Raw genomic sequence first — 26,702 nt, 5'->3', positions numbered from 1 at the left:
TCTTCTAAGGAACAGATACAAACAGTTTAAAGCATTATGAACAGATCTTGCCATAGAAAACTTGATAAGTTGTATCATATTTTCTTAGCATTGATGGCCACCAGCTTACCTATTTCAGTACTTCATTTTTGTTATTTTTTATGGACTTATGAAAATGTTCCATTTATTCAGATATGTTTTAAAGCTTTCTTTCTCAGGGCACCTGAGTGGCTCAGTCAGTTAAGCATCTTGATCTCAGCTCAGGTCTTGACCTCAGGGTTGTGAGTTCAAGCCCTATGTTGGGGTCTGTGCTGCATGTGATGCCTACTTAAACAAACAAACAAACAAAAAAAGCTTGCTTTCTTTTTCTACCATGATATGTATCTAAATCTTTCCATATCCAAAATTTTTTATTAAATTTTTTTTGTTTTGTATTTATTTTTTTGAGAGACAGAGAGAGATAGTGTGAGCAGGGGAGAGTCAGAGAGAGAGGCAGACACAGAATCCGAAGCAGGCTCCAGGCTCTGAGCTAGCTGTCAGCACAGAGCCCGACGCGGGGCTCGACCCCACGAACGTGAGATCATGACCTGAGTCGACGCCGGACGCTTAACCGACTGAGTCACCCAGGTGCCCCTCCATATCCAAATTTAAAGTTAATTTCTTTTTCTGTATGCTTCAGAAAATGAAATATTCAAAAGCAAGAGAAGTCTGGATAATTATGTTTCACAGAATTTCAAACTGCATTTTAAAACCAGATGATGTGGTTGAAAACATCATAAAATAAGGGCTCCTGGCTGGCTCAGTCATTAGAGCATGCGACTCTTAATCTCAAGGTTGTGGGTTTGAGCCCCACATTGGGCAGAGGGTTTACTTTAAAAAAAGAAAGGAAGAAATAAAAGGAAAAGAAAATGTCATAAAATAATGATGTATTACATGAAGCTCCACCTTTAAATCTTGGACCTAAGAAAGGTTCTTTGTCAAGTACTGAGGACTTAAAAATTAATACTAGAAAGAAAATGAAGAAGACATGGTTCCTGTGGTACCTGTGATCTCTAGAGGGAGACAGACATTGATGAAAATAATTTCAATATAATGTATGCTGCTATATAAAAATAAATGCTCCTTTGGGGCACCTGGGTGGCTCAGTCGAACGAGCATCCAACTTCAGCTCAGGTCATGATCTCTTGGCTTGTGGGTTCAAGCCCTGCATCAGGCTCTGTACTGACAGCTTGGAGCCTGGAGCCTGATTCAGGTTCTGCGTCTCCATCTCTCTCTGCCCCTCCTCCCTCCCTCCCTCCCTCCCTCCCTCTCTCTCTCTCTCAAAAAAAAAAAATAATAATTAAAAAATTTTTAACAAAAAAGATAATAAATGCTCCCTGTCCTTCTTTCCCCCCAAATCGCCTGCATCTTTGACACCAAGTGGATAGAACAAGAGTGTATTTACCAAATCAAATCAAAGGTCCCTAAGACAAAACCACAAGATGGTTAATATTAGCTCTTCTTTTTTTTGAAATAACAGTGAACCCTGAAGGCAGAAGCATAGATTGCTTTATTAGCTTTTGAGAAATCACAGAGCCTCAGTGTACAGGAAATGTAACAATCTCATGCTCCAGGTTAGTAGATTCCAGGCTACTTAATCAGACATCAATAAAAAATGGGAGCTAACTCTCTGAATACAGGTATATTTATTCATGGTTATGTACCAGTACTGCTGTACTTATATGTATCATAAAGCATATATAAAAATAGATTTTTAAAGAGTAAAATAAAATAAACAGTATGTACATAAATTTATAATTTTAATAGGCTAACCTTTTTATCGCTTAAAAATTAGTAATAATGTTTAATGGGAGCGGTGTTGAATATGTTGTATTTGATGAGCCTACTATTATTTTGCTTCGGGAGGGAGCTGACAAAGAACTCATATGAGGAAAAGTGTCAGGTTCACTATTTTCTTAGTGTTCCTTTGTGCCTACATTATTAGAATTCTCTTCTATTACTTCCTCTGTAAGAATCTTTTGGAGACACTGTCAGTTTTATAGACATGTTTAAATTAAAACTGGCTAACAAAATCCATAAACCCACTTAAAAAGGTGGCTAAAAACTATAATATGTTGTGGTATGCTGAGGGCAAGCCAGGAAGTGAGGGTGCCATTAACCTCTGTGAATTAGGGAGACCAGGCAATATGTGATTGTTTGAGACACTCCACGGCCAACCTATTTATTAAACAGTCATAGTTTCTTTTTTTAGAATAAAGTGAGTATAGATAGAAGAAGTTCTAATATGTTTTTCCACACAGCAGTTAATCATCTTGTATCCCCTAAGATGCTTACACCCTACTTTGAAGACCGTTTCTCCAGAAGCTATGTAAACAAACTTTCTATGGCACAGTTCTTATAAATCATTATAATTGAGTAAAGACTGGATAGTGAAATACAAATTCTAATAGGACTTCCAATCTCATTCCTTTGCCCTTATGTCAGCCTCTGAATTTGACTCTGAAACTATTCTCTATTTTATAGATGGAGAAATTAATACTGCAAGTGGATTCTGACTTCATAAGGGATGTTTAGGGTTGACATTATAGCTGTAAGATTACATTTTTTTTTAATCTGAATCATGGACTCTTTATTGCTGTTTAATATTTTGAAAGAGTTGTTTTAAAACTCTGTAATTTACTAATCAAGGCTGGTCATGTGTTCTAGGTGGGATTTTGGCTGATAAGGTCCAGCTATAAACATCGCATATACAAGTTGTGCCTGTTTTTTGTTTGTTGGTTTCAGCTTTCTTCACAGAAGTCAGTGCCATGGATCCCCATGCTAAAATCCCTGCCTCTTTGGGCTATTGTAGTTGCACACTTTTCTTACAACTGGACATTTTATACTTTATTGACGTTATTGCCTACTTATATGAAGGAGATCCTAAGGTTCAATGTTCAAGAGGTAAGAAAAAAGAATCATCTCCCTCTTATATAAAGTGTACATTTTTAAACTGCAGCCAGAATTTGTCTTTATCTATATAAAATTCAGTTATTTTTGTATCTTCCATTTTATTCTCACATACTGAACTGTTCTTCTTGCTTCACAATTATTCCTTCTTTTTTCAGTGTGGGGTAGTTCTTGATTCGCGGTACCTTTGGGCTGGTATCTCCCTTAACCATAAAGCTCTTACTAGTCCCTAGTAACATGCCAGGATATCAGACGACAAGTTCAAGTGTACCCATATTCACTTCTCAAAGGGACAATGGTAGGACTCCGCTGGCAGCTGAGAGGGGACTTGGGCGGCCTGAGGTGGCTCTGCAGCTTTATGTAGGCGCTGGCAGAGCGACAGTTGCAAAGCTGCAGAAGAAGAGCCTTCCTGAAACTGCGGGTTCTTCTGAACCCAGCTGACTGGGGCAGCTTCTGTCAGAATCTCTGTGTCAATGGGTTTTGTTTTTAAAGAGCTTGAGGAAAAGCCTGAAGAGAAAGAGTCAGTTTGTAAAGAAAATTAGTGGTGTTTCTGCTTTCAAAGTAAAGGATAGATCAAAGATATAAATGTGAGAGCTCAAACAATACAATTCTCAGAATGTATGCATCCTGGTGCCCTTGACACACCATAAGTGGCTGAAGAAAAAAAATACATAAATTTGATTTCATCGAAACTTAAAACTTTTGTGCTGCAAAAGACATTCTCAAGAATGAAAATCCACACAAAAGGAATGAAAATCTACTAAGTGGGAGAAAATATTTGCAAGTCATATTTCTGACAAGAATTTAGTATCCAGAATATATGAGGATATATTTTTTATATCCCTTATATATTCTGGAATTCATACAACTCGATAAGACAAACAACCCAGTCTTTTAAATGGACAAAGCATTTGAATAGACATTTCTCCAAAGAAGATACACAAATGACCAATAAGTCCATGTAAAAATGATTCACATCATAGTCGTTAGGAAAATCCAAATCAAAACTATAATGAGATACTATTTCACACCTATTGGAATAAAAAAAAAACAGAAAATAACAAGTGCTGGTGAGAATGTAGAGGAAATGGAACCCTTGTACATTGCTGATGAGAATGTAAGGTAGTGTAGCCACTGTGGAAAACAGTCTAGCAGTTCCTCAAAAACTTAAACATAAAGTTAATATAAGACCCAGAACGCCCCTGGGTGTAGACCCAAGAGAACTGAAAACATATATTCACACAAAAACACGTGCATGAATGTTCATAACATCATCGCTCATGATAACCAAACTGTGGAAACTGCCCAAATGTCTATCAGCTGATGAATAAATGAAATATGGTGTCTTCTACAATGGAACAACTCAGCCACAGAAGAAAAGATGGCTCTGGAAGTAAGAAAGCAGCCCGGATGATGAATGTGAAGGCAGCAAGGCTGACTGTACAGTTGCATTGGCTACACGGACAGACAGACAGCTTTAAACATCGTTAAAGTGAATCTCCAGTCACCTGTCTTCCAAAGCATACTGGGAACACTGGCCATGTGGACCGAACCTTAATCATCATCCAGGCAGCTAAGCTGGGAAGAGCTCTGGCTACTGTTGGAAATCAAGATCAGCCGTCCTCAAATATACCCACAAATTGCATTGACAGAAGTTAGCCTGAAATGAAGCTTTGGCAATAGCATGGGGTGAGTTTGTCCTGAGCAACCTTGTTTTCCTAACAAGGTTTCTTTCCTTCTGTGAGTAGAGCCTGACTGTAATCTACTACTGTATGATGAATTGCATAGAAATTTAAAGATCATTCCACAATGCTTCTGTTTGAGATTTTCCTGGGGGAACTATGAAAAGAATGAAATATCAATTAGTGTTGTGCACTTAATTGCCTTCATCCATTTTTCATTGATTTTTTTTCAGTCCTATGAGAACTTTTAAAACCAGAATCATTTATCTTGCATTTTTATACCAAAAGGTATTTTCTTTCCAAATTCAAAGAAATGTGAACATATTTTGAAAATAATTCTCTAGTTGTATAGAAGCCTTTTTTTTTTAATGAATTTCTTTTTTTAGGCTATCTGAGTGGCTCCATTGGTTGAGCATCTGACTTGATTTTGGCTCAGGTCATGATCCCAGGGTCATGGGATCAAGCCCTGCATCCGGCTCCTTACTGAGCTGGAATCCTGCTTGAGATTCTTTCTTTCCTTCTGCCCCTTTCCCCCACTCGTGCTATCTCTCTCTAAAATTAACAAATAATAATAAAAAATAAAAAATTTTAAAGCTCTTGATCCTTTGTTGTAAGCTTATTTTTTCATAGAAATCTAGCTTCATTAGTTATCCTCACTTTTCTTTTTTCTTGGCTTTTCCCAATTCCAGTGTCCCTATTTCCTTCCATTTTTCTTTTCTTTTCCTTCTCGTGTTGCTATTTCTTTTTTTTTTTAAGTTTATTTATTTTCAGAGAAAGAGCGTGTGTGCAACTGAACACTCAAGTGGGGGAGGGGCAGGGGGAGAGAGAGAAAGAGAGAGAGAGAGAGAGAGAGAGAGAGAGAGAGAGAGTCCCAAGCAGGCTCCACACTCCAGGCAGAGCCCAACAGAGGGCTGTATCCCACAACCATAAGATCATGCATGACCTGAGCCGATATCAAGAGTTGGACACTTAACCAACTAAGCCATTCAGGTGCCTCTAGTATCCCTATTTCTTATAGCTCAGTGAGAGTTGGGCAATATCTATTATCCTCTTTTCAATTAATATTTTAAAATCAATTTTTTAAATAAATGAGTACAAGGAATCATATCCTTGCACAGAAAGCTTAACAACTGTGGGAGATACCCATGGATATATAAATGTTGAAGATTTATAATAGTTTGTAGAAGGTTGTAGTCTTAGGTTGTTGGGAGAATTTTTAACATCTGGAAAAATTCAGTAACTCTGATGAATTATCAGTCTTATCCCACCAGGGAACTAGACCAAGCTCAGAAAATCCACTTCTCTATTTGCTACAGTTTATTCATACATAGGATTCTACCACAAATAATGACAGATGCAATCCCACTATTCAGAAATCTAAATAGAATAAAATTTAAAGAGAAAATTACTCAGCTTAATACCAAAAATAAACAAAAATCTTAGCTACAGAAGTAACACTGGAAACATACAGCATTTGAATATAGAGGATCATAACCTATGATGAAAAAAAAATAAATCTTATCTAAAGCTTTTTTTTTAATGTTTCTTTATTTTATTCTTGAGAGAGAGGGGCAGAGAGAGAGGGAGTCACAGAATCTGAAGCAGGCTTCAGCAGTAGGCTGTGCTGACAGCTCCGAGCCTGACACAGGGCTCGAACCCACGAACTGCGAGGTCATGACCTGAGCCAAAGTCAGGTGCTTAACCTACTGGACCACCAGATGCCCCTAAATCTTTTCTTAAGCATACTTAAATTTAAAATATTAACAGATTTTATTGGTTTCTACCATTAATGATACTTATATAGAATTATTACCAGATTTAAATTTCACTGATATATATTTTCCTACCTTTTTTGTGTGTTTGTAAAACACTAACAGGTGTACCTATCTTTCTCAGACTATAAAAACATTTGTTTTTATCAGAATTAGGCCATTTAGTTTTGGCATCTCAGGTTTATGGTGGGGGAAAATGAAAAGAAAGAAATTTCCTTTTTCAAGTGTGTGTTCTTCATTTTACAGAATTTGTGATTTCCCAAAAACTTGACTGTCAAATCATTTCCTACAAAGCAAATAGCACATTTCCAGGATAAGTTCTGTTTCATATCTTCTGGTGTTTTATTTTGTTTAGGTGGCAACTTAAAGGAAAAGAAGAGGGAAAAATAGAGGTCTATCAGCTTACTACCTTTGTCCTCTGTTCAAAGCATGTGGTAGTGCACTGGACACCTGATCTAGACGGTGTGCATTTTTGAGTAATTCCTTAAGCTAAAAATTCAATTCATGTGGTTTTCTGTATCTGCACGTTATTTTATAATAAAAATATTTTATGAATATAAATATGCTTAATAATGTATATTCTATAACAATTTTATATAATTTGTAAATACATTTATATTGTATATCTTTATGTAAAGATAAATGTCTATATATAAAATAAATTATACCACTTTAAAATATAAATACAAATTTTCAAATATAAATAATATATAATTTTTATTTATAACTGAATTTTTATAGTAAATGTATATGTTATGATAATTTTATATAGCTTAAAATGTAAATATTATATAACATGTATAACATATAAATATTATATAAGTACAAATAAGTGAAAATTGACAAAAGCTTTTCAATGGGGAGAATCTATTTGCTAATATTAAGATTTGTCCTCTCTCCCTGAAGCTGCACCCCACATCCCAAAATGACATGCAAGATTACTGTGAGCATGGGGTGCCTGGATGGCTCAGTCAGTTAGGTGTTCACTTTGATTTGGGCTCAGGTCAGACTCTCATGGTTTATGTGCTTACAGCAACAGAGCCTGCTTGGGATTCTCTCTCTCTCCTCTCTCTCTGCCCCTTCTCTCTCTAACAACCCCCCAAATTAAATAAATAAACTTTTTTAAAAAATATTTTAAAAACGAGATTACCTTGAGCAGACTAAACTGTACAATTACGAATAGTATATTGTTATGAATTTCCTTTGTTTTTGAGTGGTGGTGAATGTGTGTATGTGTATATTGTTTTGGTTCTTACTCCCCTCCCCCGCCCCCACTAATTAATTTTCCGTATCTTCTTATTCCTTCCAGAATGGGCTTCTGTCTGCACTGCCTTATTTTGGCGGTTGGTTATGTATGATCCTATCTGGTCAAGCTGCTGACAATTTAAGGGCAAAATGGAACTTTTCAACTATATGTGTCCGAAGAGTGTTTAGCCTTATAGGTAAGTGAAGTGAATTAGCGTTTATTTTGATTTACAATCATTTACTGTGTTTACAGTGCAAAGCAAAATAAAAATGATACTAGTTGTTTATTTTGTTCACCTAATAAAACACAATGTTTTAATGCATGTAGTGCATTTCTATACAAGATGGTTGGATCTGGGGCACCTGGGTGACTCAGTCAGTTGAGCATCTGACTCTTGGTTTCAGCTCAGGTAATGATCCCAGGATTGTGAGATTGAGCCTCATGGAGTCCGCTTGAGATTCTTGCTATCTCTGTCTCTCTCTGCCCCTTTGCTCTGCACACACTCTCTGTCTTTAAAATATAAATAAATAAATAAATAAATAAATAAATAAATGTTCTTTTTCAACTATGTATTTTGAGGGTTTATATTTATAATATCCTGTCATCTCCACCCAAGTCTTAACTATAAAAAATGGCTTGCTTTGCTGAATATCATTTCAAGAATTTTATAAATCATTTTGTTTTCATCTCTAAGTTTTCAGTAAAAATAATATTTTAAGCCTCTATCCCTTTTCTAAGTGAATACAGTTTAATTTTCAATCAAAAAACATTTACTGACATCATTATATTAAATGAGGAGCTATAACCCAAAGAACTCAGAGCTACCTTAAATAATCGTGTGTTTCAGACTGCTTTCATAAAGGTAAATCTGAAACTATCTATCATAATTACTTTATATTTTTTTAGATCTTGAGTAAGTAGAGACCCTGGAAGTCCCTGATGGCTATACTTCAGAAATTATGTTGTAACAAGACCATACTCAGGATACTTCTACAAATACCTTCTGAGAAGCTGCTGCTGGAAGGGGCTGTCCTGTTCCATTGCTTGCTTATTTCAGTTCTCAAGAAATTATTCCACACCTGCAAGTGAAATGGATCCCTTTAGATTCAACCCAACTTGCTCTTTTTTGGCTTCCTGTTCACCTGCTCTGTCCAATATGGTAGCCACTATCCACATATGGATATTTACATTTAATTGAAATTTAAAAATAAGTTTCTCAGCTGCAGTATATACAAATACAACATTTCCATCATCACAGATGGTCATTGGATAGCACTGCTGTAGAACAGAAAAAATGGCAACCCATTCATTAAGTCCCTTCCTGTTTCTTATATGTTATGCCTGTAACAAAATGTGTATATTGCTATCAATTGCTAAAACCTAGATGGAGTGTATTTCTAACAGTATTCAACAGTTTATTTAGTTTATCTTCTTTGGTTATATGAATTTTAAATCTCTTTCTGTATCAACTATTGCTTCTCTTGAGAACTATATTTTTCAGTCATTTTCTTCTTGCTCTTTGTAGAACTTCAGCTGAGTCTAGGTCACGTTTAGATATAATAATATTCCATAATAATATTTTCTTTTTACTTTTACATTAGTTGCATTATGTCATGTGTTTTCCAGTGTTTTTTTATTTTTTTCATGAAAATTGTAATTTAAATTGTCTTCTAGGCAGCACAGTGTTTCTACAGTAGGTGGCAGTAATATCAAACCTCAGATTTGCACTATATTCTGATAGCACAAGCAAATATTAATACTGGATCTTCCTTTTCTGTTTTTAACTCCAGGAATGATTGGACCTGCAGTATTCCTGGTAGCCGCTGGATTTATAGGTTGTGATTATTCTTTGGCCGTTGCATTCTTAACCATATCAACAACACTGGGAGGCTTTTGCTCTTCTGGATTTAGCATCAACCATCTGGATATTGCACCTTCGTGAGTACTGATATAAAGATTGGCTGATTGACTTTAATTCAGTTGTTTAGTTATGGTAAGATACATAGCACAAAATATACCACTTTCACCATTTGTAAGCTTACAGTTCTGTGGCATTAAGTTCATTTACATTGTTGTTCACCCATCACTAGTGTCCATCTCTGGAACTTTCTCATCTTTCCAAGCTGAAACTGTACCCATTAAACACTAGCTCCCCATTCTCAACCTTCCCACAGTCCCTGGCAACTTCCATTCTACTTTCTGTCTCTATAAATTTGACTCCTCTAGGAATGACTTTAAATTTTTAAACAAGAGGGGCGCCTGGGTGGCTCAGTCGGTTAAGCCTCCGACTTCGGCTCAGGTCAGATCTCATGTTCCTGGGTTCGAGCCCCGCGTCGGGCTCTGTGCTGACAGCTAGCTCGGAGCCTGGAGCCTGCTTCCGGTTCTGTGTCTCCTCTCTCTGTCCCTCCCCATCTCATGCTCTGTCTCTCTCTGTATCAAAAATAAATAAAAAAAATAAAAATAAAAAAAACCATTAAATTTTTAAACAAGATTTCAGTTTACGTGATAATTAACACATGAAATTGTTTTTAAGTTTAAACTTTTAACTGTCATCACCTCTGTACACTGGTTCCCATAAAAGCATTACACAGTATAACTGGTATCTATCCACCCAGATAGAATAGGAACTCTAAAGGCAGACACTGTCTTACCATCCGCAAAGCTCACTGTGGTAATTAGCACATAGTAGCCATTTAGTTGGATGGATGAATGCCTAAGACCAAACCAAATTATTTGCCTAATTATCTTACCCATGTACAAATATATCTGTCTAGCTTATAAATCACTTATAAATCACAAATATTACCTCATTTTATCCTTAAAGCATTCCTATAGGATAGATATTCTTAACCTATTTTATGACTAAGGAGAGTCCGTTTCAGAGAAGTTAAGTGATTGTCTTGTACTGCACAGCTAATAAATGATACAGCCAAAATATGAACCTAAAATTCTTACCTCTTTAAGCCCAGAATTCTTTTTACAATTCCCTTGCTGGAAATATTCTTTGGGCCACGTACTTCTAGGATTCTTTTGTTCCCACTATCAAGAGAAGGGGGCTGTGTAAATATTTTAACCCAGATTTGGTACACTTAATTTTTAATGGATATGAATTTATGTTTGGCAAAAAGATAGATGGTCCCGTACCATCTTTTCCCAGTCTAAATTCCTCACAGCTAGACTACCGCAGAATTTTCTGATTCCTATCAGTCCTCAGTCACCCATCCCTTCAATAATTATCTAAAGTAAGAAGTCCAAGGAGGCTCCACAGGATCAGCATGTAAGTGTACCCAGCTCCCTTAGGAGCCCTGTCTGCCACTCTGCAGTGCCTTCTACTAAGGCTCTCTCTTGGCCCCTGTGTCAGGGCCATTTTCCCCATCCCTCTGCATCCTTCCAGTTCATACTCCAGTTCTTCAGTAGGCCTTTCTAGACCCATAATACCTACTTTTTTTTTCTTCCTCTTCTCAGTGCATTCATTTATAGTTTTATGCTAGATGCATTTATATTAACTGACTCACCTTGATTTGTAATTGTGTCTAAATTTACCCCTTCTTTCTTATATCCCCAATTTGGAGGTAAACTCCCTCAGACTGAGATATGCTACATATCCATATCACAACTTCTATGCAAGGAGAGGCACACCCAGTCCACACTTGTTGAGTGATTGGCTGGTATGACCATACCAAGAAAGTAGGAGCTTCAGTGCTACATACCCCCCAACAGTGGGGACCAAGGAAGAAAACCAGTAACATTTAGGCAGTGGACCAAGAAACCATTTGATATAAAAGGTAACCTAGGCAAAAGCTCTGGGACTATAAGCTATGAGAACACATAAGAATATTTACACCAACCACACCATGGCCCTGTACTAGATCATGGTCAGTGCTCAAGCAGGTGCATGAATGGAAGAATGAAAATAGCCGTTCACATTTAGTATCCTGTTAAAACTCTTTTCTAAAAAGCTATTTGGGTATTGATCTTATTGTATGTCAATACTTTCCTTTACTAGTATATAATAAAATCAATTTTTATATACTCTATTAAATTTAAATACAGAATTCTCAGCCAACATGCAAAACCCTCCATGTTATGGTCCCAATTTATCTTTATAATTTTATTCCTCCCTCACCTGCATCACTTTCTTTGTATTCTTTGCCTCAGGCCAACTAAACTTCTCTTTATTCTCAAAAAATATTCCCTCACACACACACACACACACACACACACACACACACGCACACACACACACGCATGCACACGCACATGGGTGCATGTTCTTTTCCACCTTTGGTCCTTGGCTCCTGCTAAGCCTAAATACCTGGAATGCCCACACTCGGTGTGGACTTGTCTGATGTCTTGTGATTACATTCAGGTGATATATCCCTGACCAGATTCACTGGCCTGTGACCTCAGAGAATCATATCCAGAGACCTCTGGTGACATTAATTTTGATCACCCAGTCAAGGTGTTAAAATTTCTCTAATAACAACTTACTTTTTTCCCCCCTTCAACTAATAAAGCATCTCTGGGAAGATACTTTGAGATCACATAAACTCCCTGCTCCTCATCAAATTCTCCTCACCACCACCAACTTAGACTTGATCCATGCCAAACCAATTTTTACTATAGTGGCTTCAGAATGGTGGTATTTCACCCTATCTTTCCCTCCACATGTACCAGTTGTGATTCTGTTGTAAGGAAGATCTTCCCTCCTGCTCCACTTGTTTATCTAACATCAGTGTAGACTTGGAGATTCCTAATTAATTTAATGAGATACAATCCATTATTGTCTTTATCTGTCTTTATGCCCACATTATCTCAGATTTAGCTGACATGTTTCCCTCCAATCTGGCTCCTATAGCCTGTTGACATTCCCTCCTCCCCCTTGCCACCCCACATCCCACTTCCTTTGACTACTTCTTTATTGGTCAAACAGCCAGATATTTTGAATTCACTTTGTATCTTCTCTGGCTTGAAGTACCTTTGAGTCAGCCATTTCTCCAAGGAATGCTCGTTCCTTTTAGTGAAGCATGGTATTTAGACACCAAGGCCTGGCAAAGGATCATATGCTTTCATTACTAAGTTACGTTGCCTCTCCTAAGCAGATCTACTTAGAAATCACTTTGACTACTGTCAAAGGTTTACTTACAAATAGAAATAAAAGGCTGAAATTTTATAAAATTATTTCTTTTACAACTTTTGTATGCTGAATATCACCTACTAGTCTTTGTTTCAAGCCTTTTTTCACTTCTTTAACTTTGGGATGTTGAAAAGTAGTCCTTCAATACTTCATAGAATTATAAAGACTTGTCTATATTATTTTATAGACTTGTAACTCTTTCTAGGGTGAACTGTAGGGACATTTTTCCCACAAATTAACAAAAGATGACAGCTTTAAGTGTATATTACTTTTATTATGATCTTATTATTTAGTAAATTAAACTTTTTTAGTTATCTCTTCATTTCTATAATCATAACTGTTAATTAGAGAAACTAATGGGTTAAATAGCTGAGTTCACATATCAGCTACATGTATATGTATTTAATAGCTCTAAAAAGTTATCTGCAGTGGCACCCAACTAGCTCAGTTAGAGCTTACAATTCTTGCTCTCAAGGTCATGAGTTCAAGCCCCATGTTGGGCTTTTTTTTTTTTTTTAATAAAAAAAATAGGAACACCTGCCTGGCTCAGTCGGTAGAGTGTGTTTTGTATGCAACTCTTGATCTTGGAGTTTTGAGTTCAAGTGCCAAAATGGACATAAAGCTTAAATTAAAAGAAAAAAAAAGTAAAAGTAAAAAAATAAATAAAAATTAAAAGTGTCTGCATAGGGGCACCTGGGTGGCTCAGTCATGTAAGCCTCTATTCCATTCTTGATGTCTCTCTCAAAAATAAATAAACTTAAAAAAAAAGTATGTGCATAATAGTGAATTCCACAGGGTACTATGTAAATTTATATTAATAGTAAGATTGAGGTTAAAAATATAGTATTTGCTGAGAGTAGGAATGAAAGGGAATAGTATATCTAAATGAGATTTAACTCATTAAGATATTTTGTCCTCTCAACTTCTTTATATCCAAAACAATTTAAATAGATATACTTTAATATTCAGTCATACTTTATGGATATTATGTTATATATTCAGTTTTTATATGTGCATTTATTTTCATAATTCTTTCATGGGATTAACCACATTAACAATAGATGACTGCATATTACTTTATCTCACTAATTTATACCTTGCTAATCTAATCACATATCTGGGCTAGGACCCGTCCATGATTCAGAATTTCAACAAAAGTTAAACAGCATAAACCTACAGAGCTTATAATTTTTCTGAGTGGTTATGAATCTGGCAGTTGTTTATTTAACAATGGCAACTTCTTGCCTTAAACAGTAATATTTTTGTTAGTAATTAGAAATTTGTAGGAACAATGATGTATATTGATTAAATAGCCACCATTTTACAGAGAAGATGGGACCTTCTTGAGTTATCTTCATAGCTTTTCATATAATTAAAATCAATATCAATTTAAACTTTCAGAACCAGAAATAGGTATGCTTAATTATTATACCCATTAGTTACAGTCTTTGTAGTATTTAAATTCTGAAGTTCAAACATCTTCTGTATAGTTTCATATGATTTTTATTTTGAAACTAGAAGCTTACATTAAACCCTATTAAATATAAAACCTGTTGTGTTTTAATATGAATATAGTGCTGAATTATGTTTTTTAAAATATAAGGATCTGATAATCAGAATAATAAAAATGTTACACTGTATGTGAGTCTATTGTGATTAAAGAAAAAAAAAAACTCTGAATATATCTCTTATCCCATCTAGCAATGTAATCATGTTTTCACATCTCAAGATTGATCATGCATGAAAGTTTTGTTATAGTGCCTGTCACATAGAATATGCTCAGTAAACATTTGCTGAAGGAATAAATCTCTGGTTTTAATCACAAGACTAAATGTCTAATGTTGAGAGTATTTACAACATACCTGAGTCTTTAGTCAAAAAACAATTAAGAGGCTCCTTTCAGTCAGTTAAGCATCCGACTCTTGATTTCAGCTCAGGTCATGATCTCACAGTCTTGAGACTGGGCCCCGCATTAGTCTCTGCTTTGGCAGCAAGGAGCCTGCTTGAGATTCTCTCTCTACTTCTCTCTCTCTCCCTCTCTCTCTGTCCCTCCCTTCTCACACTCTCCTTCTCTCAAAATAAATAAATTAACATTCTTAAAAAAACAATTAAAGGGAAAAAATAAATAAAATAGAGGGAAGAATTTTGTGAACCTTATAAGTTAGGAAATGCTTATTGAATATAGTTATTGGTGAGTTAAGAAGTAAAAATGCTTAAAATAATGATGAAGGAGGGATGCCTAGGTGGCTCAGTCAGTTAAGCATCTGACTTTGGCTCAGGTCATAATCTCATGGCTTTATGAGTTCAAGCCCCACATCAGGATCTGTGCTGACATCTTGGATCCTGCTTCTGATTCTCTGTCTCCCTCCCCTGCTCGTGCTCTGTCCCCTCTCTCCCAAGAATAAATACACATCAAAAAAATTTTTTAAACGTAATGATGAAAGAAAGGAAGAATCTGAAAAGCAAATTAACTTCAAGAAAACTTCATTAAATTTAATGGTACTTTGAAAGATCTGATACAAACATAACTGAAATAAATGCCCCTTGAAGCTGAAGGAGTAAAGGCATGAGAAGTCATTTCTGTAGAAGACAGGAAGAAGCCAAAACAAATTGTTGCACAGTGGCCCTGAGGCATGTATTTGAGATTTACAAAGTAGGAATGAAGGCTGATTACCCAAAAAAGGATTCAAGGAAATAGCAAATAATTAAAGGACTGAAATATGCTACTTTATGGTGCTGATTAAAAGAGAAATCTGGAAAGAATTTCACTTGAAGTGAGTTAAACAAAGTTATGTTGTTCAGTTATACAGTTTATAGAATCATAAAAAGTGAGAGCCAGGGTGGATTTAGAGTGACTCATCCCTTATTAGTCAGTTTGGTCCATGGACCAGGAGCATCAGTATTATGTGGGACTTTGTGAACAACACAGAATCTCAGGCGTCACTGAATCTGGACTTGCTGAACTGGAATCTGCTTGTCAAGATCTTTGGATGATTCTTTTGTACCTCGAGTGTGAGGCCTTGTCAGGTTGGTCACTCACACAACATTTCTAGAGGACCTACTGTCCACTGAGCACAGCCCTAGTGATGCTAGTAGAAAATAACACTCGGCTCCTGCCTGCAATGAGATTAGTCTATTTCAGGAAATAGGCAATAAAAAATAAGCAGTAAAAAAATTTTAAGCAATTGTAATATATTATGATAATTCATTCTTTTGACAAGTACTTATCAAATGCCTGCCAAGTACCAGTCGTAACAGACACAGCCCTGTGAAGCTTTTAGCCTAGGGTGGTTGAAACAAAAGGCTCACAAATAAAAAACTTTTTGAAGAAAAAAATGAGAGAATATAATAGATACAATGTGGATCAAGGAGTAAGGGAAGGTCTCTCTGAGGAAATCATATTTAAGCTAACATCTGAGCAATGAGTAAGAAGTTAGCCAGGCAATAAACAAGTAGTATTCCTGACAGAATTTACAAAAATAGAAAAAGAAGTGGTGGGTGTCGTAGTCTGGTTGGGCCACCATAACAAAGTACCATGGACTGGGTGGCTTCAACAACAGGCGTTTATTTTCTCACAGTTCAGAGTCCAAGATCAGGATGCCAGCATGGTTAGTTTCTTGTGAGAACTCTCCTTCTGGTTTGCAGATGGGCTGCTCTTTGCTGTGTGCTCACATGGCCTTTCCTCGGTGTGTCTGTGCAGACAGAGAAAGGTCTCTGGTGTCTCTCGCTCTTCATATCAGGGTGCCAGACCCATCAGGTAAGGCCCCACTCTTAGTACCTCATTTGACCTTTATCATGTCCTGAAAGCCCTGTCTCCAAATACACGGTTAGGGCTTCAATATATGAATTTGGGACACATATTCAGTCCATAACTGTAATTTCCAGTTAACGGAGAGAAGGTCATTTGTGACAGAGATGGCAGAGAAGTAAGCAGGAGCCTATAGTAAGCATTTTATAGTGTCTTGCAAACAAATAGGAAATGACACCCTCTGCTCTGTTTTTTAAGATCACTCTTGTACGGACAAGAGTACAAGTAGAAGAAACCAATTAGGAAGCTACTGCAGCAACCCAGCAAAGAAATGATTGGGTATAATAGGAGATATAAAGAAGTAGATGGAGGAGTGCCAGGGTAGCTCAGTCAGTTGAGTGTCTGACTCTTGATTTCGGCTCAAGTCATGATCTCACAGTCATGAGATGCAGTCTCGTGTCGGGCCACACGCTGGGCATGGAGCCTGCTTAAGATTCTCTCTCTATCTCTCCCTGGACCCCTATCTCTCTCCAGCTCATGCACTCTCTATTTAAAAAAATAAATAAATAAATAAATAAAAAGAAGTAGATGGATTTGGGATGATTTGTAAATACAATAGTTGGGACTTGACAATAGATGAGACCTGAAAAGTGAGGAAGATATCAAGGATGATGATTTCCAGGTATTTTTTATTGGTAACTGACTAGGTGGATGTGCCTCTTACTGGACTTGGATGCCTGAAGGAAGAACGGTCTTGGGAGAATATAAAAATTTCAGACATGTTCAATTTTAGTATTTGTGAAAACATTTAGAAAATAATAGTTATAGGCAGTGTGATATATGGATCTGGAACCAGAAAAGCAGTCTGGTTTTATGAAGTACTTAAAGACAAGGGTTCCCTTGAGGAAGAGGATAGAATGACAAGGGACCCCAAGAGTGGATTGTGTCAAACACTCAGGGGAAATAACCAAAAAAGGAAACTAAAAAGGAGCAATGAAAGAGATAGACAGAAAATCAAGAATAAGGTGTCAAGGAAGCCAAGACCACCGAGTTTTCAACTCAGGAATGGGCTCTCGGTAAGAGAGAAAGATTTAGGAGTCAGCAACATATGAGTAGTAAATGAGGCCATGGAATTGGATAAAATTACTCAGGAAACAGTGATGAAAACCTGGGGAATTCACCAAGAGGTAGAAGAGCCTGATGCAAGGGTAATTGAGAAGAAGCAACAGGAGAAGGAGAAGGAAAATACGTAGAGACCAGGACCCCCAAAGGGAGAGCTTAGAGCCTGATCAACAGTGTCAGAAGCCACAGAGAAGTCAGGTAACACAATAATGAAAATGTTCCTCCCCAGATGAAAATGTTCATTAACCATTTTGGTGAAAATGCTTCCATGGAACAAGAAGAAGGAAGCCAGGCTGAGGTGAATTAAGGAATGAATGGAAAGATAAGGAAATGAAGACCGTCAGCATAAAGCAGTGGTTGAAAAGTGTGACCCTTAGCCCATCCACATCAAAATCATGAGGAGTGCTTGTTAAAAATAAAGCAGAATAATTGACCACAGGGCAAGGGGCTCTGCATTTTGTTGCTCCTCCAGGTTGTCTTTGCGGACGTTAAAATTTGACAACTACTGCCAATAAACAACTATTTCAAAATGATAAACTATGAAGGGAAGGAGGAAAAGCTGAAGATGGACATATATTGGTAGACGATTGTTTGAGGTGTTTGGTTTTTTTTTTAAGATGAAAGAAACCCAGGCTGGTTATACTGTTGAGGAAAAAAGTTCAATCAACTGTGAAAAGTTAAAGCTGAAAGAAAGAAGTAACACTGACTAGTTGGTAGAAGTCAGTAAGGAATGAGATTCCAAGTCCAAGTGGAGGGATAGTTTTCAAATGAGCAGAAACAGAAGGTAGTAAAGAGAGTTCCATTAAAGAAGAGTTTTGAGGTGAGAAGGGAACTTGAGAATTGTAGTGGTTTAAAATATGTCCACAAATGCAACACTTCTCCCTTTGAAAGGAGCCTATTTCCCTCCCCTTGAGGGTGGTCTGGACTTAGTGACTTGTTGCTGATGAATATAGCAAAAGTAAAGGTATCTGACTCGGTCATAAAGGCATTACTGTAGCTTCTTTGCTTTCTGTCTCAGATGATTCGACTGTCTTGTAGGGAGGACACTTAGGGGCCCCATGGTAAGGCCCACATGGGGGGAACTGAGACCACCAGCAGTCCCGTAAGTGGCTTCGAAGTGGATCCTCTACGGGTGTCTGTGTGGATCAGTCAGTTAAGCGTCTGACTTCAGTTCAGGTCATGTTCTCACCATTTGTGAGTTCAAGCCCTGCATCAGGCTCTGTGCTGACAGCTCAGAGCCTGGAGCCTGCCTCAGATTCTGCACTTCCTTCTCTCTCTCTGCACCCCACCTCCACTCTTCTCTGTCTCTCTCAAAAATAAATAAACACTAAAAAAAAAATTTAAAAAGAAGTGGATCCTTAGCACCAGTCCAATCTTCAGATGACTGCAGCCCCGGTCAACATGATTGAAACTTCATGAGGGGTTCTGAGCCAGCCAAACCCCTTCCACATGCCTGACCCACGGAGCCTGTGAGATGGTAAATATTTGTTGTCCCAAGCTGCTAAACTGAAGTAATTTATAGTGGAGCAATAGATAACTAATTGAAAAATCTTAACTGTTCGTCTTTGATTTCTCTGTGACATGGGAGTCAGGTTCATTGCTGAGACTAAGAAAGAAGACAGGTAGAATAAAAGACTTGAAAATTATAAAAGTGTGAACTAACTACCCAGGAAAATCGTCACTAAGAACTCATTGAAGGGATTTTTCCCATTGATGAGAGTCAGCTATAATTGAGATGAATTTTGTACTCTCACTATCTTACAGAGATGTTCTTTCAGTGGTGTTCAGCAGCCCACTTGTAGCATTAAAATGAGGCTGTTGGATTGCTCTAAGCTTGAGATTTTAACAAGTTCAGAGCTAATGAACCCTGAAAGGGATAGAGAAATTGAGTGTTTGGGCACCAAAGATGTCTAATTCAGGCTGGCTAAACAGCATAATCAATTGATTCACTTTAGTGCAAAGTCTAGACAGTTGGCTTCAGGAAAGAGTTGAGACCAGCTGTCCACTAATATTACCAAAGACTCATTTCTTTTCCACTCTCTAACTTTTATAATAGTTTTAAAAAGCTATAAGGCTAGGTATGCTTGTAAAGCCACACAATGAAATAATTGCCAGTAACAACCAAAATTACATGCTTCTTTATATACATCAGCCAAGAAAGAAAAAGATCAGAGCACCTGAGTGGCTCAGTCTGTTAAGCCTTTGACTCTTGATTTTGGCTCAAGTCATGATTTCCTGGTTCATGGATTCAAGCCCTGCACCTGCATCTTAGGATTCTCTCTCTCTGCCCCTTCCCCCTCCCCCCAAAATAAATAAATAAACATTTAAAGAAGTAAAACAAAGGAAAATATCTTTTTCTCTCTCAACCAGAGAAGTTAAGTCCTATGTTTCATTTTGATTGAAACAAACCAAATCACATATCCATCCCCTGAACCACCCCTATGGCCAAGGGAGTACCATTTAACTTTAGGACAATTAGCATCCACTCTAAAGTTAGAGGTGAAAGAGTCAATGTTCCCCATGACGTTCATGGGAATCGATGCAGAGAAGGCCTCTGGTAACACTCCCCAAAACACATGAAGATATGAACATATAGAACTCATTTTGAAGATAAAGAAACTCAGGTATAGAGGAACTATGTGGCTTCCAAAGTCACAGCTAATAAATGGCAGACTTGAATTTAGGTCTCAACAACGTGGCCCAGGGATCTTTCTGCTACATCATTGTCTCTTAAAGAACTTAAAAATTGGTTTCTGTGTAGTAGTTATTTTGAGAACTCAGGGGAAAGAACCCATAGCCAAGAACAGACATATTCTGGTTGCCTTCGTTTATATGAGTTTATTATACAACTAAGTAAATTAAAATGAGAAGTAAAAATTGTAAGGAGCATAAAATTGGCTCACCAGCCAATTTTGGGGCCGCCCCAAAAGAAGGCAATAAGCCACCCACTCCATTTCATGGAGCTGAAATGTAGTTTGGGATTCATCAGATGCCTTCCATCCTTCAGAAGTTCTGGAATCTGGCAAGAGCTTCTGGGAAGGGAAAAAAAAAAAAACCCAAAATATACATGGTACCTACCTTGTAAGATTGTTGTGAAGAAAATAGAACACACATACACTCACATATACACTTAGCTCATAATGTAATAAATGTATTTGCACGTAATGCATTAAATTGTTACTTTCTGGCAAACTTTGAGTCAGGTGCACCGTCACAAATCATCCGAAGTAAAATGTTGAATGGATGATTCTTTTCTCCTAGAAAAGAAAATATTGATCACTAAGGCGACAACATTAGATCACTAACAGTCAAAATAGCAAAGTGGTCTAATTTCTCAACATTTCTAACCTCAGACATAAAGAGAATACAGTATATTTGATATAGCAGGATTTCAACTAGATCTCCCATGATAATCCTTTTGGATAGGATGGAAAAAGATGCATTGGTTGTACAATTAGATAGATGGGTAATTACTAAATTTCAGTGTTATAGCATGCTGATTACTGGATCTAGTCATTTAACAAACACTGTGCCAGGCCCTATACCAAAGGTTGACACAAACATGAAAGTAACATGGCCCCTGTTTGCATCTGTGTAACCTTCTGGCTTGGAGGGTGATAAGACCACGTCCTGAGGCATAGACTGGAGTCTGTGCAGGCAGGATCCCAGAGCTGGGCTACAAGCATTAGCTGAGTAGCTAAACTTCACATCTGTTCCAGCCCTGGCATTTTGTGAGTCGTAAGTCAAAAAAGACACTTATCTAAGTATGGTATGAAACCAAACAGTTTAGTAACATAAATGATACCAACAAATAGTTGTAGAAGTTGGAAGAATGGTAAGTACATGTAAGCACCAGATTTGGGGTTGCAATCGGCATATGTATGTATGTGAACAATATATGTAATTTTTAAAAGTATATAGCTGTAAGGTAATCTCACTGTAAAGTAAGACTCTGTAAAGTCAAAATTATCCCCCCCCCCTTATATTTTGACTAAACCCTTCAGATGAACTTTTCAACTAGAATTTCTTGGTTCTAAATGATACTAGCTGTTTCTGGTTCTGCACATCTTGGTTAACTCGGGGATTACATATTTTATGACCATGACCTTGCCTAGCTGCTTGTTCCTTGGTAACAACTGAGTGCCCACACACAGGGGACCACTCTGATAGTCAGAACAGGGACAGTTGAGGACCACAGACTTAAGCATTCAGCCCTGGAGCTTGTGGTGAAAAATTAAGCATGAGAAAACTGGTATTCCCTTATAGATTGAATTCAGTGATGACTATGTTATTAACAAGGCAACGTTATAGATTTTAACCCTGTAATATTAAGTCCTGATTTGGAATCAGACAAGTTGGGTAACATTTTACAGTCTTTCTTCATCTGTAGAGAGGAGATCCCAATCCCTACCTCATGGAGTAGATTTTACTGTTAAAATGGGATAGATATATCAAATACTTAGAGCCATACCTGAGATAAGGTTTTTGAATAAACATGTATATAGCATACACATGTATTCATGGTATTTTCTAAGCCTTTTCTTCTATAGAATGAAATAGAGATTTTTCTATGGGTGATTTTGTTGCCCAGATATAGGGAGGTGGGATAGATTTTTGACTGTTAATCCCACAGCATTCTAGTATTCCACCAGCACAGAATCCAGACTGCGTCTGTACAGCATGTTTTTCTTCAAACAGCCATCAATCTTTCATGGCCCTTCTTGGCCAAGTGTAATAGAAATACTTGAATGAGTTTCTTGGTGCTGACACTTAGAATTTCACAGCATTCGTCTGCACTTAATATCTGTCACTGCAAAGGCCTGGCAGCAACGCAGTCAGTTCCTCTTACTGGCAAGGTGTTAATGGTTTAAAAAAAAAAAAAAAGACAGGTCTTGCCAAGCTTGGTTAATTTAAGCTACACTCCCTAAAGGGCATAAGCCAAAAAGACCTGTGCCATATGCTTTCGTTATTGTATCCACTATGAATGAGTTTTGAACATAAAAATTTGTGATATTTGTAGATAATTTAATTCAGTGCAGCAGGAATTTTATTTAGGCACTGTATTTAGTCAACTCAGGCTGCCATTCAAAATGCCGTAGCCCAGGTAGCTTAAAAAAATAGAAGTTCATTTGCTCACAGTTCTGGAAGCTTGAAGTCCAGGATCAGGATACCAGCACTGTCAGGTTCTGGTGAGAGCTCTTTTCCTTGCTTACACCTCCTTTCTGTGTCCGCACATAGCCTTTCCTTGGTAAATACTTTCAGAGATAGAGCAATTTCTCTTTCTTCCTCTTCTCACAAGACCACCCATCCTATTGGGTTATGACCCTACACTTATTCAACTTTGATTACCTCCTAAAAACCTTATCTCCAAGAACAGTCACAATGAGAGGCCTTCAACATATGAATTTTGGGAGGACACAGTTCAATCCACCTTAGGCACTTGTCCATATCCAAAAGACGGAGAGGAATTTCATATTTGTCATCTGCAACCAAGATACTTAGGATCCTAAATACTAATAGAAATGTTAGTATCCCACAATAAAACTATATAGACTAGTAAATATCGAGCTTCTTTCATTTGGAACAGAATTTTATTTTCTAATAACACTGATTATTTCATGAAAAAGTAAAAGCTCTAATTGGACTATATATATCTAGATGATTCTTATGAAAAATATATTAATAAATGCCATTTACTTCGTTAACCAATTTTTAACTCCATCACCACCTTTAAATTTTCTTGCTAAAAAATCAAGGCTAAATCTAATGCACCCTCTGTAATCTAGAGTCTAGATACTATCAGTGTACAGGAAATACAGGAAATGTAAGATTATGTTAAATGATATCTCAGGAATACAGTCTACAAAATATAGAACAAAGGACTGTCTGTTCAACAAAATCCCAGTTTCTGCAATTAAAAAGAGAGGGTAATAAAAAAATGAATAAACTACTGGGATGAATAACAATGTGGGATAATGTTTAGCAACTCTAGTATGTAATTTAAAAGACTGTATGCTATATGATTTCATTCATATGAAATTCCTGGTCAGAATCAGCATCCTTTGGAACCAGCATCCAAGAGAGGTACTAGTCTCTTGTAGGACAAAGCTCCAGGATTCAGTGCAGCCAGGGCCCCAGGGATCCATGGACAGAGCCTGAGACAACTGAGAGTCATATGCCACTTCTCTGGTTGACATGAATGAGCATATATGTACTGGCCCTGGCAAAAATAAAGGGGAATAAAACATGTTTGTGGTGAAACAATGGAATCAGAACTAGCAAACTTGAATTATAGAGCAATTACCTCTTAAAACCCATAGCACAGCTTTAAGGACAATAAAGTTGTGGGAACACAGAGCTCAGTATGAGCTGAACTGGACAGAGAAAGCTTCATGGAAGAGGTGCTAAGCAAGTACTCTGGACAGCAAGAGAGTGGATTTCAGAGAGTATAGTATGAGTAGAGACAATTAACGGGAACGGGTGTAGCAGATGTGAGCAGCTGGAATGAGAGCTGTCTGAATCTGAAGTTAGGCATTATGCACTGCTAGGTTATAAGGCTGGGTGGTTGGACCAGGGCCAGGCCGCTGCCAATGAGGCAAAAGATTACAATCTTCTTAGGGTAAGCATTAAGCCATCCTGTAAGTTTTTATATAGGGATGCTTTGACAAAATTATGATTATTCAAATTAAAGCTTATACAGCTCAACCTTAACATAAAATTGTCCTTAAAAATGTTTATTCCAATAGATTCTGTTTCTTGATTGGGTGCTGGTGACATGGTTGTGTTCACTTTGTAAAAATTCATCCAGCTGTACACTTAGAATTTTTACATGTTTCCATGTGTGTGTTATACTCAAAAATAATGTTTAAGTGTACTTGGTGGATTGTGGGGGATCTCACGTGGGACCACCAAATATGTTACATGTATACATCACTGAGCAATGAGTGATAAGGGAAATAATCTGTCACTAACTGGCCTAAGGTCACATAGATGCTCAGTGGTAAACTAGGGGCCACAAATCTTGAGGTCTCCTGATTAGCAGTCCAATATGACTTTTTTGTGTGTGTGTTTATTTATTTATTTATTTTGAGAGAGAAAGATAGAGAGAAGGCCAGGGAGGGCCCAAGAGAGGGGGAGAGAGAGAATCCCAAGCAGGCCTCTGCACTGTCAGCACAGAGCCTATCGTGGGGCTCAAACTCATAACCCATGAGAGCATGACCTGAGCTGAGGTAGAGAGCCAGATGCTTAGTGAACTGAGCCTCCCAGGTGCCCCGATATGACCTCTTTACAGAAAATGATAACATTTCACTTAGCCTTCCTCAGTCTAAATACATTCCTTATGCATTGGAGAAATCAACAGATCATTAGTGTTTCCCAAATACAAACTGGAATTCTTTCTTTAAAAGATTTACACCTGGGGAGCCTGGGTGGCTCAGTCGGTTGGGCCTCCGGCTTCGGCTCAGGTCCGATCTCACGTTCATGGGTTCAGCCCCGCGTCGGGCTCTGTGCTGACCGCTAGCTCAGAGCCTGGAGCCTGCTTCCGGTTCTGTGTCTCCCTCTCTCTCTGCCCCTCCCCCTCTCATACTCTGTCTCTCTCTGTATCAAAAATAAATAAAACATTAAAAAAAATTAAAAGATTTACACCTAAACATAAGTGAGAATATCCCACTCCTCTAAGCTTTACCCTTAAAAGAAATCAACTTTTTCTGAGTTTATTCAAAACTGAGTTTATGCATTTTTGCAGTGCCTGGGTGACTCAGTCTGTTGAGCAACCACTCTTGATTTTGACTAAGGTCATGATCTCAGGGTTTGTGAGATCGAGCCCTGCATAGGGCTCCTGCACTGATAGCACGGAGCCTGCTTGAGATTCTCTCTCTCCCTCTCTCTCTGACTCCCACCTCCTTCTCTCTCTCTCTCTCTCTCTCAAACTTATTTTAGAATGCATTTTTTTTTGTCACATACACCCACAATATATACCAAACTTGTCTATTTCTGGGATAGTATACAAGAACTTAGCTATAAGCAGATACCTTATAAGTAGAACAAGTAAGAATTATATGTAGAATTATAAGTTCAATATTATCTCGTTTCTATAATAATATTAGAAATATGTACATATAAACAAATAATTGGGATACTTATCAAAGTATTAATTATCTCTATGGAAGGACTGTAGCTAATTTTATTTTCTTCTTAATTTGTTTCGAATTTTCAACACTGAAATAGATTTTATGATCAGGAAATAAATTCTTTTTTTTAATGTTTATTTATATTTGAGAGAGAGAGAGAGAGAGAGTGCAAGCTGGAGAGGAGCAAATAGAGATGGAGGCACAAAATCTAAATCAGGCCCCAGGTCCCGAGCTGTTAGCCCAGAACCTGACGCAGGACTTGAACTCCCAGATCATGAGATCATGACCTGAGCCAAAGTCAGACACTCAACCAACTGAGCCACCCAGGCTCCCCCTCTCTCTTTTTTTTTTTTTTTACTAAAAACTTTGAGATGCATCTAGCTTCCTATCAAATATAGTCATGTATAAAAATCAGTCTCAACACTTTTCTAAATCACTATAAAAAGGATCATTTCAGCCACTATGTTCCCCTATATAATGTTAGAATGCTAATTAACTATTGAAATGCAAATTTTTCAACAGCTAAATATATTCAGTCCAACTTAGTAAGACATTTCATTTAGCCATAAAATTTCACAAGAATACAGAGTATTCTGTAAATAGTACAGCCATCTATTGAAAGAAGCTTCTTAAATGTCTAACACAATAATAAACCTCTATGAAAATGTTTCCACAGGTATGCTGGTATCCTCCTGGGCATCACAAATACATTTGCCACTATTCCAGGAATGGTTGGGCCTATCATTGCTAAAAGTCTGACCCCTGATGTAAGTAGATAATTTGCTTATAAACTACAAAGGTCTTCACAGTTCATTTGAACCTGTGTCAGGTATTGAGTGTATTTTACTTAAGAGTAAAATTCTGAATGTTTATTCTTTTTCTTTTACTTTTTTTAATGTTTATTTATTTTTGAGAGAGAGAGTGAGAGAGTGTGAGAG

At 37.3% G+C, this 26,702-nt stretch overlaps 1 protein-coding gene across 3 annotated transcripts in view; it reads left to right on the top strand.

Annotated features, from left to right (window-relative positions):
* SLC17A5 (solute carrier family 17 member 5) overlaps positions 1 to 26,598 on the top strand; it is a 44,363-nt gene extending 17,765 nt beyond the window's left edge. For 2 of the 3 annotated variants that reach the window (XM_029945228.1, XM_029945227.1), the window contains exons 7-10: positions 2,764 to 2,922; positions 7,692 to 7,824; positions 9,419 to 9,566; positions 26,441 to 26,598. In XM_029945228.1, coding sequence (XP_029801088.1) covers positions 2,764 to 2,922; positions 7,692 to 7,824; positions 9,419 to 9,566; positions 26,441 to 26,543 — 543 coding nt within the window. In that variant the 3' untranslated portion in view covers positions 26,544 to 26,598. Of the gene's footprint in view, positions 1 to 2,763; positions 2,923 to 6,737; positions 6,845 to 7,691; positions 7,825 to 9,418; positions 9,567 to 26,440 lie in introns of those variants that run through there. The other variant, XR_003911032.1, reaches the window with a different exon arrangement.
* Positions 26,599 to 26,702: the final 104 nt, after the last annotated feature.

This window comes from Suricata suricatta, chromosome 7, assembly GCF_006229205.1.
Source record: "Suricata suricatta isolate VVHF042 chromosome 7, meerkat_22Aug2017_6uvM2_HiC, whole genome shotgun sequence".
In the NCBI taxonomy this organism is placed as follows: domain Eukaryota; kingdom Metazoa; phylum Chordata; class Mammalia; order Carnivora; family Herpestidae; genus Suricata; species Suricata suricatta.
The sequence above is the reverse complement of the archived record's forward strand: the minus strand, read 5'-3'. Positions and strand labels throughout refer to the sequence as shown.